General features: G+C 41.6%; 1 protein-coding gene across 5 annotated transcripts in view; it reads left to right on the forward strand.

Annotated features, from left to right (window-relative positions):
* CTTN (cortactin) overlaps positions 1-14,030 on the forward strand; it is a 43,257-nt gene that overhangs the window by 11,607 nt on the left and 17,620 nt on the right. For 4 of the 5 annotated variants that reach the window (XM_075065247.1, XM_075065244.1, XM_075065243.1 and 1 more), the window contains exons 2-4: positions 5,362-5,445; positions 5,887-5,960; positions 8,376-8,505. In XM_075065247.1, coding sequence (XP_074921348.1) covers positions 5,362-5,445; positions 5,887-5,960; positions 8,376-8,505 — 288 coding nt within the window. Of the gene's footprint in view, positions 1-5,349; positions 5,446-5,886; positions 5,961-8,375; positions 8,506-14,030 lie in introns of those variants that run through there. The other variant, XM_075065246.1, reaches the window with a different exon arrangement.

A 14,030-nucleotide genomic window follows, 5' to 3' on the forward strand; every position in this document is an offset into this window, starting at 1 on the left:
GTTNCCCACCCCTCCTGGGCTACCTTGGCAGTTATATCCAATTTGTGTGATAAATTAATAAAGAATCCATGAATGTGAAGCAACAATGACTTTACTGCCTCTGCAAGCGGTCATCGAAGGGGGGAGGGGAGGGTAGTTAGCTTACAGGGCAGTAGAGTGAACCGGGAGAGGGGGTTCATCAAGGAGAAACAAACAGAACTTTCGTACTGTAGCCTGGCCAGTCATGAAACTGGTTTTCAAAGCTTCTCTGATGCGCACCGCGCCCTCTTGTATTCTGCTAACCGCTCTGTGTGTAATTAGCGGCCAGGGGATTTGCCTCAATCTTCCACCCCATCATAAATGTCTCCCTCTTACTCTCACAGATATTGTGGAGCGCACAGCAAGCGGTAATAACAGTGAATCAGTAAACTGTGCCAGTGTGCTTTTAAACATCCAGAAGGCACATTCTACCACCATTCTGCACTTGTTCAGCCTACAGTTGAACAGCTCCTGACTACTGTCCAGGCTGCCAGTGTATGGCTTCATGAGCCATGGCATCAAGGGGTAGTCTGGGTCCCCAAGGTTAACTATAGGCATTTCAACATCCCCAAGAGTTAGTTTCTGGCCTGGGAAAAAAGTCCCTTGCTGCAGTTTATGAAACAGACCAGATTTCCTGAAGATGCGAGTGTCATGTACCTTTCCTAGCCATCCCACGTTGATGTTGGTGAAATGTCCTTTGTGATCCACCAGTGCTTGCAGCACCATTGAAAAGTACCCCCTTTTGTTTATGTACTCACTGGCTTGGTGCTCCAGTGTCAAGACAGGGATATGGGTTCCGTCTTTCGCCCCACCGCAGTTAGGGAATCTCATTGCAGCAAAGCCATCCACTATGACCTGCACATTTCCCAGAGACACTACCCTTGATATCAGCAGCTCTTTGATTGCCTTGGCTACTTGGATCACAGCAGCCCCCACAGTAGATTTGCCCACTCCAAATTGATGCCCGACTGACCGGTAGCTGTCTAGTATTGCAAGCTTCCACAGGGCTATCGCCACTTGCTTGTGAACTGTGAGGGCTGCTCTCATCTTGGTATTCTTGTGCTTCAGGGCAGGGGAAAGCAGGTCACAAAGTTCCATGAAAGTGCCTGTACGTATGCGAAAGTTTTGCAGCCACTGGGAATTGTCCCAGACATGCAACACTATGTGGTCCCACCAGTCTGTGCTTGTTTCCCAGGCCCAGAATTGCCATTCCATTGGATGAACCTGCCCCATTAACACCATGATGTCCACATTGCCGGGGCCCGTACTTCGAGAGAAGTCTGTGTCCCATGTCCTCATCACTCTCGTCACCGCGCTGCTGTCGCCTCCTCGCCTAGTTTTGCTTTTGCAGATTCTGGTTCTGCATATGCTGCAAGATAATGTGTGTGGTGTTTATAGCGGTCATAATTGCGGCGGTGATCTGAGCGGGCTCCATGCTTGCCGTGCTGTGGTGTCTGTACTGAAAAAAGGTGCGAAAAGATTGTCTGCTGTTGCCCTGACAGAGGGAAGGGTGACTGACAACATGGCTTACAGGGTTGGTTTACAGAATGGTCCCCTCAAGGACTGAACTGAAAACCCTGGGTTTAGCAGGCTAATGCTCAAACCACTGCGCTATCCCTCCCCCCCAACTATTCACAGGGGGGTGAGGGAGGAAGGAAATGAATACAAAACAAATCTGGTCTCTTTATTGTTTTGATCCACTCCATCTCTCTTATACATCTTAGGCTGGCAGTAGACGGTGCAGTACGACTGCTGGCCATCGTCGTCTCCTGGCTGCTCGCCAGAAGACGGTGCAGTACGACTGCTGGCCATCGTCTCCCATTTATGTCCAGGCACCCCTATCAACCTCACCGAGATCGGCTAAAAGAGCACCCAGGAGATGACGACAGCGGCTACCAGTCGTAATGCACCGTCTGCTGCCAAAAGGCAGTGAGCTGCTGCTGTGTAGCAATGCACTACCACGTCTGCCAGCACCCAGGAGACGTACGGTGATGGTGAGCTGAGCGGGCTCCAAGAAACAATTTATTGCCGTTGCTTTCAAGGGGGTGGGGCTGATAACATTTACTCAGAACCACCCGCTACAATGTTTTTGCCCCATCAGGCATTGGGAGCTAAACCCAGAATTCCAATGAGCAGCAGAGACTGCGGGAACTGTGGGATAGCTACCCACGGTGCAATGCTCTAAAGGCACCGCTAGCCTCGGTACTGTGGACGCTCTCCACCAACTTAATGGTCTTAAGTGGGGATACACACACAATCAACTGTATACAATGAATTTCTAAAAAATCGACTTCTATAAATTCAACCTAATTTCATAGTGTAGACAAACCCTAGATACTGCACCTCCTCAAGAGGTGGTTGGTAGCTATGTCTTGAGCCCTCTGTGGATACACACATGTGTATCCACATCCGATCTGCAGACAATTTTTTGGGGATATCTGCATCTGTGGATGCAGAGGGCCACAGATATCCGTGGATTTGCAGGGCTTTACAGTGGGGGCCATGTTGAGGCTCCGAGGCATCCCCCCGCTGAAGCCCAGTCAGGGAGAGTTGTGCTGGCAGCTGTGGGGAGCCTGTGTGGAGTCGCAGACAATCCACCTACCCTCGGCCGGGTGGGGAGCCAGGGTGGGGGTGGAGGAGGTGTGGACACGGCCGAGGCTGCTCTTGTCATGGGCAGGTGGAGGGTCTGCCACAGCTCCCTGGCTGGGCTCCACGCTGGCCTGGCTGCGGGGAGGGGAGAGACCTATGGAGTTACCCAAAGCATGTGGAGGGTCTCCCACAGCTGCCCACCTGGCTCTTACTGTGGCTGGGCTGTGGCTTCGAGCTGTCCCCCATCCCTGGCTGGAGCCGAGTTGGTGCGAGTTGCGCTGGCAGCTATGGGGAGCCGCAGCGCACTCGCCACCTGCTGTGGGCGGGGAGCCCAAGCTGCCTCCTGCCCAGTGTCTCAGGCCCTCCTGCTCCACCCCACCTAGGGCAGATGGAGGGACCCAGGCTCTGCTGGGGGTGCAGCTCAGATCTGCAGCCTGGCCACAGTAAGTCATGTGGGGAGCAGTGGTGGACCCTCCACATGCCCTTGCAGGGGGCCCAAGCAGTCCGCCGCCGACCTCACCATGCTGCTTTCCGCAGCAATAGTCCACGAATATAAAGTGGAAACCCACGGATTTGCAGGGCTCTAGCTATCTCGACAGTAGAAGCCTTCCTATCCACATAGCACTGTCTACACCAGGAGTTAGGTCAGTATAACTACATCGCTTGGGTGTGGAAAATCCAATATAAGTTTATAGTGTAAATCAAGCCTTAGTTTTTCTAGCAACTCAAGTTCCATTACCCATTGCTCAGTGTTCTTACTGTTGCTGCTATTCCTGGAATCTCCAAAATATTTCCTCTCCCTCCTTGGACCTTGTACTATGCTGATACTTACAGATGGTTGTGTGTGTTAGTGGCTGTACAGGTAGGCTATAATTAACCTTTCCTATACATTTTCTTAGCTATGACTGATCGCTTATTATTTATATGTACTGCAGTGTTGTCTAGAGACCTCATTCAACATCAGGACCCCATTGTGCTATGCATCATATATAAGGAATAGTCTGTGAATCTACACTCTGTTCTTCTCCTCATCTGCCTTGTCTATTTAAAGAAATATCAGTATAGTTAAAACTATGAAATAATGAAGACCTGCAATCAGTTGCATCCTATTATTTGGATCTGATCCTGATCACATGTGGAACTCCCACTTGACTTCCATAGGAGCTCTATATCCAAAGGTTTTACAGGTTCAGGACCTTACCAAAGTTCACATCATAACATATTTGTAATCTCCTAGAAACCCCAGCTCCATTATGGTAGGTACTGTACAAATGTGTAACAAACACAATCCCTGGCCTGAAGCACTACAACTTGATTATTTCTGGATTCGAATGGTCCGTTTTCTCTGGATTGTACCTGAGGGGGAACTTGCCTTTTCTTTTCCAGACTGTATTTGTATGTGAAATATTGCACCACGAGTGACGATCATTTATAAACAATTTCTTAATTAGAAAATAAAAGGTATGTATAGTAAGACAGAATGATAGAATATTAATGAACTTTACCCTTGTGCACTAGTGGAGGAAAAGCAACTTCCTCCAAATCATGTGAAATAAACAATTTCAGAGTTAAAATATATTTCCCAATCATATTTTTTGTAGAAATCCTAAAACATAACTCATTGTTAGCAGCAGCATCTATGCTGAACCAGATTTTCAAAAATGACTAATGATTTAGGTGTCCTAACTTCGGGGTTCCCAACTTGATACGCAGCAAAAGGATCTGATTTTTCAGACAGTGCTGAGCACCTTCTCTCTGAAAATCAGGTTCCCTGACAGTGTCTCAAATTGGACACCCAAAATTAAATCTTCGTAAAAAGACAAGAAAGCTCCCACTTCCTGATCCCAATACTTTCTTCCTTCTGCTTTACACTGAAACATTATTCAAACAGCATTAATATATGTACATATTTTTAATCAATGAATATCTTTAAAAATGTAGTCTGTGTACTATTATTGCTGGACAAATGCCTTCTAAATCAAAATGGTATTCAAACATTTTAAATTGTTCGGATTGTTTTCATAATACTTGATATATGAATCTCATTAATGTAAAACATGAAAGAAACCTACAGAATATAGCATTTAGCAATTTCTGTGCTCATCATTACTAAAGGCTAGAAAATGTTACTTTTAAGACTAAGGACACATTTAGTATCCAAGTGTTAAATGTCTCTTTTTGTGAAGCAAACTTTTAATTAGAAGACCTATTTGAACAGAGCTTATCAATGGTAGTGGTTTATCACATGTTACTAATAAAAGAAGCAAGCACACACATGTTGACTCTTACCAGAAGGAACTTCCTCATTCTCTTTGAAAGAATGCCAATGATTATTTCTGGCCTTTTTATAATGCCAATAGAAAAAACACAGAGAGTTATCAGTCTGGTTTGCAAATGCAACTGGACAACTGATACTAGTAACCACATCTGCTGTAACTGCCAATATTACAAATCACAGAATATCAGGGTTGGAAGGGACCTCAAGAGATCATCTAGTCCAGCCCCCTGCATGAAGCAGGACCAATCACCAAATCCCTAAATGGCCCCCTCAAGGATTGAACTCACAACCCTGGGTTTAGCAGGCCAATGCTCAAACCACTGAGCTATCCCTCCCCCCCATGTTGCCTAGTTAAATAATTTACTTCTCTAATATATTCGGAATATTGGACTAGTCCTTAATCAGTCCAGTCATAATGTGAAATTTAATTTAAATGCAACTCCAGCGTGACAGTACTTCATTTGATGGTGTTTCAGATGTGGAAGGCTACAGCAGGTCACGCCATTTCTGTCAACCAGAGTGATGGAGCTGATGACTGGGAGACAGATCCTGATTTTGAGGTATGGGTCCCAAACTTTATTATTTAAGTACTGATGATGCTATATAGGAAAGATAGTTTCTGCTCTGAAGAGCTACATCTAAGCAAAATATGCAGAGTAGATGGGAAATATTTGGCAGCCTGTACGAGAGAATAACTAGGATCTTTTTATGCGTGTGTGATTGATTAAATTGCTTTATTTAGCTGGGCATTGATGGAAAAAGAACAGTTTAAATGAAGACCTTGTAATGATTTTGAACTGGGAGTATGTGCTATGCATTGGCAATGATAGAAAAGACAGGGAGGTGATTGTAGTAGAAACAGGTGAATGGGGCAGTAAGATTGTTAACTTATCTTTCTAGTTTTAGTGGCATGAGAGAACCTTAAGGCCTTCAAAGTGCTGAAACTCTGAAATCTTGAGTTAAAGTCTACTAATTTTTAATTTATTACGTGTCTTTGACAGAATGATGTGAGTGAGAAAGAACAGCGCTGGGGTGCTAAAACTGTGCAAGGATCTGGACATCAAGAACACATCAAGTAAACTAGCTCTTCTTCTTGATTCCTTTGTGACTGTTAATGTAGACATTTTTTGATAAGTTCAGATCCTTAGTAACTTATGTCCTGATGGAAAAAATATAAGAGACTCTTTATAGAGCATTGATTACACAAATCCTTTCCAAAGTAGCTAGTCCTTTATGGCTGCCAGCATCGCTAGTTGTAAAATAAAATAAGAATTGATGTTATAGTGTTTTCTTCACCGGAGACATGATTCTTCTTGCCTCCTTTGGTAAGCAGGCATCAACAAAGTTTTGCTCTCTGGCTACAGGTTTTACAACTGCTCTTTGTAATATTCACAATTATGCACTGGTGCTCAGCTGTGCTCAGGTGAAAAGATGTATATCACCATATGACGTACGTTTTTGTGGCAGGTGGTACGCACAGTTCTATTTCCTTGGGCTAAATTTAGGCCCTATATTCCTATAATTAGCTTAAAAAATGGTCAGCCTAATTTCTAAAAGTTCTAGCATGCCAGGATATATTATAACAATATTTTAGCCTCTATCAGAAAGGAAAATGCATGTGTCACAATGGACCGTCAGCTCGTGAGCTTGTTTAAATGGTAAGGTGCCTTTACAACCAAATTCTCAATCTCATACTTCCTAACAAGGCATGCTTGAAAGTTTAGTCTCAAAACTGACTTCTACATTTGAAAGCTGAAGAGTGTTCTAGCTCTTCCTTCTATCTTACTACAGTGACTAGTGCCCTATGAATGTGTATGTAGGTGCCCATTGTTTGCTGAAGGAGTAAAAGGTCACAGATGCTGAAAATAGGGAACTACTGAAGTATATGACATTTTTAATAGTTAAATGGCCTACTTTGAGCAGAAAACATCTGCTCAATGTGCAGCAGTAGTGAAAAAAGCTAACAATGTTAGGAACCATTAGGAAAGGGATAGATAATTAAATAGAAAATATCATAATGCTCCTGTATAAATACATGCTATGCCCACATGTTGAATGCTCCATGCAGTTCTGGTTGCCTCACTTCAAAAAAAAATTGGAATTGGAAAAGGTACAGAGAAGGACAACAAAAGTGGGGAACAGAACAGCTTCCATCTGAGGAGAGAATAAAAAGATTGGGACCATTCGGCTTGGAAAAGAGATGACTAAGGAGCGGATATGATAGAGGTCTATACAATCATGACTGGTGTGGAGAAAGTAAATAAGGAAGTGTTGTTTACCCCTTCACATAACAAAAGAACCAGTGGTCACCCAATTAAATTAATAGGCAGCAGGTTTGAAACAAACAAAAGGAAATACACCTTCATAAAATGCACAGTCAGCTTGTGGAACTTATTGCTGGGGATATTATGAATGCCAGAACTATAACTATTATTAGCTAAGGTAAGGGATGCAACCTCATAGTCTGGGTGTCCTAAGCCTCTAACTGACAAGCTGGAAGTGGACAACAGGGGATGGATAACTTGATAATTGCCCTGTTCTGTTCATTCTCTTTGAAGCATCTGGCATTGGCCACTGTCGGAAGACAGGATACTGGGCTAGATGGACTGGTGGTCACACCCAATATAGATGTTCTTGTGTACTTTAGGGATTGGTTTTACTCTGTGGAGTACATTGATGATATTTACAGGGTAAATATACAGCAATTATGCTTCAGGCAGCTTTAAACTCATGTGGAAAGTATCTTCAAGCATAGATCACTGGTTTTCCCCCTACATCCAGCCTCTTTTCCTACTTCCAGAGACAGAGCTTGGCAGAGGGGAAAGGAAATCAACCTACTTTCAGTTCATCCTTGTTTTATATTAGGGTAATGTCCAAAAGCCCCAACTGGGATTAGGACCCCATTGTAGAAGGTACTGTACAAATGCACTGGAAGAGATGGTCCCTGCCATGAAAATCTTAGTCTGTTTTTCCCCTCTCTCCCACCACAAAAAAACCCCACACTAGGGGAGAACTAACGAGAGGAGTGAGTAGGGGGAAGAGAGAATGCTACAGTGATGAGGGGCATATAAATACCTACATAGGGTAAACAAAAATAATCATATTTGGCAACTAGGTAATCAGCTGTTCAGGATTAATATCAAATAGCAAACTGCTCTTCCCTGTTATAGCCCAAATGCAGGATGGTAGATCTTAAAATGAAGGGTTTGTTCTGGATTTTTTGATTTTTTGAAAACAGGTTTCACAATGAAATGAATGTCAAACTTCTTAAAACCAGACTTGAAGTGCTTGGTATACTGAAGGATTAAAAAAAAAAAATGAAATGCGTATTGTACACTTACCAGGATTTATCTTTTAATCCTAAAGTTAAGATCAGGTTTTTGGGCACAAAATTAGCACATCAAGTATAAAATCTTGTCTCTGAGGAAGTCTTAATGTTAACCATGCCTATAAAATTTATTATATAACTACTGGATTCTCTGTTTTAAAGCATTCACCAGCTGAGAGAGAATGTGTTCCATGAACACCAGAGCCTCAAGGAGAAAGAGCTTGAAACAGGACCAAAAGCTTCCCGTGGCTATGGAGGGAAGTTTGGTGTGGAACAAGACCGTATGGATAAAGTAAGTGTAAAATGTATTGTGGATGGGTCTGACGCTGCAAGCCTCACTCACCTATGTAAGTTCCATTGTAGTCGGTGGGATGGGACTATTTTTGTGAATCAGGTGTGTCTAGATAAAAGTTTTGCTGTTTTAATTATATCAGTACAGTAAAAGTGGCAAACTCCATAGTGTAGATGCAGTTATATTTGTATAAAAGTGTTCATACTGCTATAGATTATTTTGGTTTGGGAATCAAAATAACTTATGACAGTATAAACCATCTTTATTCTGGTACAAATGTGTTCACTCTAGGGCTTTTGTTGATGTAACTGATGTAACTATCAGCAAAATATCATACCACTAACGCTAATTATACTTGTAAAACCTTTCTGTAGATCTGGGCTCTATGTGATCAGGTCCTGTGTCTCATTTTACACAAGGGAGTTAATGGGTCATCTGTGAGTGACAAAGGGAAGCCTTTTTGAGAACTGATGCATTGGTGCTCCACACCTCTTCCTGGTCTTGTGATTTTTAGACCTCGTCTCCTTGCTTGTCTCATGTGCTCATTAGTAAGGCTAAGATTTAGTCATGGGTAATTTTAGTAGAAGTCACGGACAGGTCATGGGCAATAAACAGAACTCAGGGCCATGAATTTCTTTCTCCTGCTATAAATGTGTAGGTTTCTACTAAAGATACTCTTCTAAATTAAGAAAGCATCTAGCTATGAATAAATCCATTTTCTATTTCATTTGCTGCATCAATTCTTTGTGTACTTGAGACTGCCTAAGAATGAATAAGTAAATAAATATATTTATCTTTTCTTGAATTTGAAGCTAGCTCTCACTTCAAAAAAGCATGAAAAAATGATCAGCAAGAAATAACCCAGATAACCAGAAAATGGCTTTGTATTTTAGGCAGATAGTAGTTGCAATCTTTGAAATATAAACTATTGAGTCAATGTTTAAAACAGCTATCAACATCAATGCACAATAAAAATACTAATGATCCTTAGGTTTTTTAAAATAGCTGCATGCATAGTGATTGTATTAATATTAAAAGATACTGACCAGAAGTTGTTTTAGTTGCTCATCTTCCCCCATTAATTATCCAACTTATAATATCATAGCAGCACAATACTGTACTATAAGAAAATTAGAGCTAAAGTATTGAGGCCTAAATAAGATTACATTTTAGTTTCTTCCTTAACTAACTTTGTGGGTACCTAGGAAGATGGCTTCCAAGATACTCCATTACCTGTTAAGCATATCCAACAGATTTTGGTTTGTTAATAAGCAGGGCCCCATTATTTCACAGAAATTTGCTTTGTAACCTCATTGTACCCTTAAAACAAGCTAAGAAATCGATGGAGAACTGGGGTAAGAGAATTATTGGATTAAGTTGTTAAGTCTACCTTGTGGGCTCCAAGCTCTCTAATGCTGGCTGCTTAAGCCTCCCCTCATCCATTTAGGATCTAACTGAATGCATTAAATAAACAAATGCTAAGATTGCTTCTAGGGGGATGTGGTAAACAATTTTTGGGGGGTAGGAGGAGAGGATAACAAATATTGCAGATAGTGCTGTATTTGTAACACTTAACTTTTTGTAAAAGAGCAAAATTTTAACTGTCTGGATGTCTGCCCCATCAGTACTCATGGTGTTGCAAACAGATCTTTAAAATGATACCACAATACCATACAACAGTGTTTCCCAAACTTGGGATGCCACTTGGGTAGGGGAAGCCCCTGGCAGGCCAGGCCAGTTTGTTTACCTGCCGTGTCCGCAGGTCCGGGTGATCGCACCTCCCTGACCGTGGTTTCCCATTCCAGGCCAGTGGGAGCTGCTGGAAGTGGCGCGGGCCGAGGGACATACTAGCTGCTGCTTCTAGCAGCTCCCATTGGCCCTGCAGCCAGTGGGAGCCGTGATTGGCCGGACCTGCGGATACGGCAGGTAAACAAACCGGCCCGGCCTGCCAGGGACTTTCCCTACACAAACGGCGTCCCAAGTTTGAGAAACACTGCTATACAATTGTTTATCCTTTAAAAGATCAGTCCTTTCCTTTTCAAGAGCATCTACCTAGCTCTTCGCTGCAGGTGAAATTCTGCCTCCTTTTAACTCAGTGGGAGTTTAACCATTGACTTCAGTGACCTAGAATTTTGCCTGAAGTCTAAATGTCATAAGTTTGATGTGGACCTTACTGATCACTTGCATAACCCATGGGTCAGAGCTCCAGGATTAATTAAAGTCTACCAGAGTACTGCTTCACCACAGGTTTCCAGTGGAGTGAGATTTTTTTTTAATCAATCTTTTTTGAATATTTAAAGATACAGAGGTACATCTTTGAGTACTTGACACTTGGTGTTTGGTTATGAAATAGGAAGAGAAGCTTTCCATTCTGATGTGGTGCCATGGAAGAAGATAAAACAGATAGCGTACTGATTTAATTAGTTGAATTTGTTAAAGCAGAAAGAGAAACATCTAGCTAAACATATGGCTTAAGACTTTTAAAACAGTGCAGGAGGATTTAGTCACAGATCTTCTACAAAGACGTGTGAATAAATTGTCTGCACTGCTTTGAAAATTTTTTCCCACCCCCTTAAAAAAAAAAAAAAACATTGTCACTGAAAACTGGCCAGCATGCATTATCCACAGGCTACATGAAAGAGACATACTGGGTTGGTCAGAATTACAAAGAAGTGTCTAACCTACATATAAATTAGAGTTGGCATACAGAACTTGGCAACATCTTTATTATACTCAGATTAATAATTTCCACATTTTGTAAGTGGACAATTGCTTCAGCACATTATGTTCAGCAAAGCATCACTTCACTTCTCTATGTGTTGAGAATATAATTCTTGGCAGCTGGAGGTACTTTCAAAACTCACCTTTTGCTTAGCTAGCCAAGGCTTCTGGTGACCTTGTGTTCATTTAAAGAGTCCAGTGTTATATTTTATGCCAGTACTGAACTGCTCATTTCACAAGGATTTCAGGTTGGCACATGCCTATTAGTGGCTCTCTGAATCAGCAGCAAACTTCCCAAAGCAAGGCTGTCTGCAAAATGCAGTTTGTTGGATTCTGGTGTGGGCTGTGCATGTCTCATTTTTGTATTGTATTCTCAGTCATCTTGACTCATGGAAACAGCTTGGGTAAGTGTTAAGAAATGTATATGTGTGTTTCAATGATAACATGTTCCCATACAATTTTCAGGCCAGTTGCTTGAACACCTTTCTGGACTGAGTAGATGGTAGAATTTTGAGCCCAGGTGTCTCATTTAGTCAGATATTCAAGAATTCCAGTATAGAACTCTACCTAACATCTTCCTGTTGAATGTCTTTTATCAGGGATGCTCAGTTGGGTTTAAAATTCAGTGTACTCCATATATGTCTGTCAGAGATATTAAAGCAGGTACTGTATACTACAGAGAAAGATGCTGATTTGGGAATCAAGGTTTTTAAGTATTTTTTGCATATCCCAGTAGGCTGAGAATGAAAAATAAGCATTCCTCAATGGCCAAATGTTCAGTGCAGATTGTTCTCAAAACCATTAAAAAGTAAAGCACAAGTATTATATAGCTGCCAGGGTTCTGCTGATATAAGGATATGTTCACTTGGATCAAAACCAGTTCTCTACCTCCCCCACTCATCTACAGATCCATGGGTACAGGGAGGCCTGATGCAGTGAAACCATTACTATTCCACTGCATTGGACAACATGCTGCGAGCCAGAGCTAGAGATCTATGCCACAGAACTTGACTCCTCAGTCTTTGGCAGAGCTATGTGCTGCAGACCTTTCATTCATGGAGAGGAGTTGCGGAAGGTCTGTGGCAGCAGCTCCAGCCATTAGATTGGACTAGTAATCGCAGAGCCCTCTTGCTCAGCACAGGGACACTAGAAATCCTCTTCCTTGTCACGTTTCTCAGTGGCTGACCAAATTATTCAGTTTGGGTTTGGGGGTTATGTTAGTACTATATTAGTGCAAATTTTAAACTTTATCAGTAGATAGGGTAGGATGCACTTTTTAGTGTGTAATTTCATACCATCTTGTCTTATTTGAAGATTGCTCCCGGCTCCTTTGTAATTCAGTGTGACATTATTGTACTTTAAGATGTTATGGTTGGCTCATGTTCCAGTGACTGACTGCAACAGAAGGGAGAGGGGAAAAAAAACACATTAAGCCGTGAAATGGTTGTGAAACCAGGCTTTGGAAGAGCTGTTGACTGATGAGAGATGAAATGTGCTTTGTACTGTCACTTGCCATTTTGTACTGTATAACAGTGATAACTTGAAAAGCAAATGGGGGGGGAAGTGGTAAGAGTCTTTATTCTGATATAGACTTTGGGAAGAAAGAATGTCTAGCAGCTTCCTGTAGCATACTTAACTAAAATATTAATGTAAATGATAGCCCTAGCCAGAAGTTGTTTATAGCCATCACTGTAGCTTTCTGAACAGAAATGTGCCAACAATCATGGGAACCAACTTCAGTTATTTTAGTCTTAACGTTTACTACAGTAATCAAATACCTTTCAACAATTAGCTGCAATGGAAATTATTTTGATTTTACTACCGTGATCACCGTTAGTCTTTTAGCAGATATTTCTCTATCTGAAATTGTGTGCTTGCAAAGACAGGAATTTGTGATAACTGTTGTTTGTAAATAGAGTCGGATTACTTTCCTCTCTCTCTGGTTTAAAAAATTCTCTTGCCAAAGTGTAATGAAGTGATTGGGCAACAAAGTGAAATAAGAATGGCATTCCTAGAAACATATTTTGTTGTTCAAGTTGCATGGGGCTCAAATAGGAAACTAGTGATCTGAGGCAGCTAATGACGTTTGACTAGAATTAACATAATATATGAGGAAGTATATTTTCTATTTGCATAACTTTTGGATGGCGTTATCTTCCAGAACTGTCATTCCTGTTTTCCTAAATTAATGATTATTTCTTTTAGGCTATGAAAATTCGTGGTTTTAGCCTATGTTAGAAAAATTTTCTTGCTATCCAGTGTCTGGTGCATGTGAATGCTGCATTCAGTCTAGGCAGCCTTTGATGTTAGCGTTTTGCTTTAGACTTGCAGAATTCTACAAAGTTTCTTTTGTCCAAGAAGTATCTTGTATTTAAGTTTGTAGTGATAATTTTTCTACTGTGTATGGTCGATAGCTGCATACACAATTATCAGTCCTTGTATTTTATTGGAAGTGAGGGCTCCCTTCTAATCCTTGGATCATGGCAATAGGATTTGATTCAATATCTTTCCTTTTACCACTTCTGCAGTTTAATTTATAAATCCTGGATGAAACATACACACACACATGAAGTATACAGTCAATGCTTCCAGACTCTTTCCTGGGATTTTGATCACTTTCTTTCTTAGGACTATATTAACAACTTGGTGACACAATCCTACAGATTCTTATTCCTATGAGAAATCTTTACGTGGGTATTTTGCAGAATTGAACCCTTAACATGCATGGCTTTCATTATGCAACTGCTACTAATGCTGACAATTTGCATGTCTAAAGAGCCACATAAATTATAAACAGGCTTTTA

This window comes from Chelonoidis abingdonii, chromosome 4 (assembly GCF_003597395.2).
Source record: "Chelonoidis abingdonii isolate Lonesome George chromosome 4, CheloAbing_2.0, whole genome shotgun sequence".
Classification (NCBI taxonomy): Eukaryota; Metazoa; Chordata; order Testudines; family Testudinidae; genus Chelonoidis; species Chelonoidis abingdonii.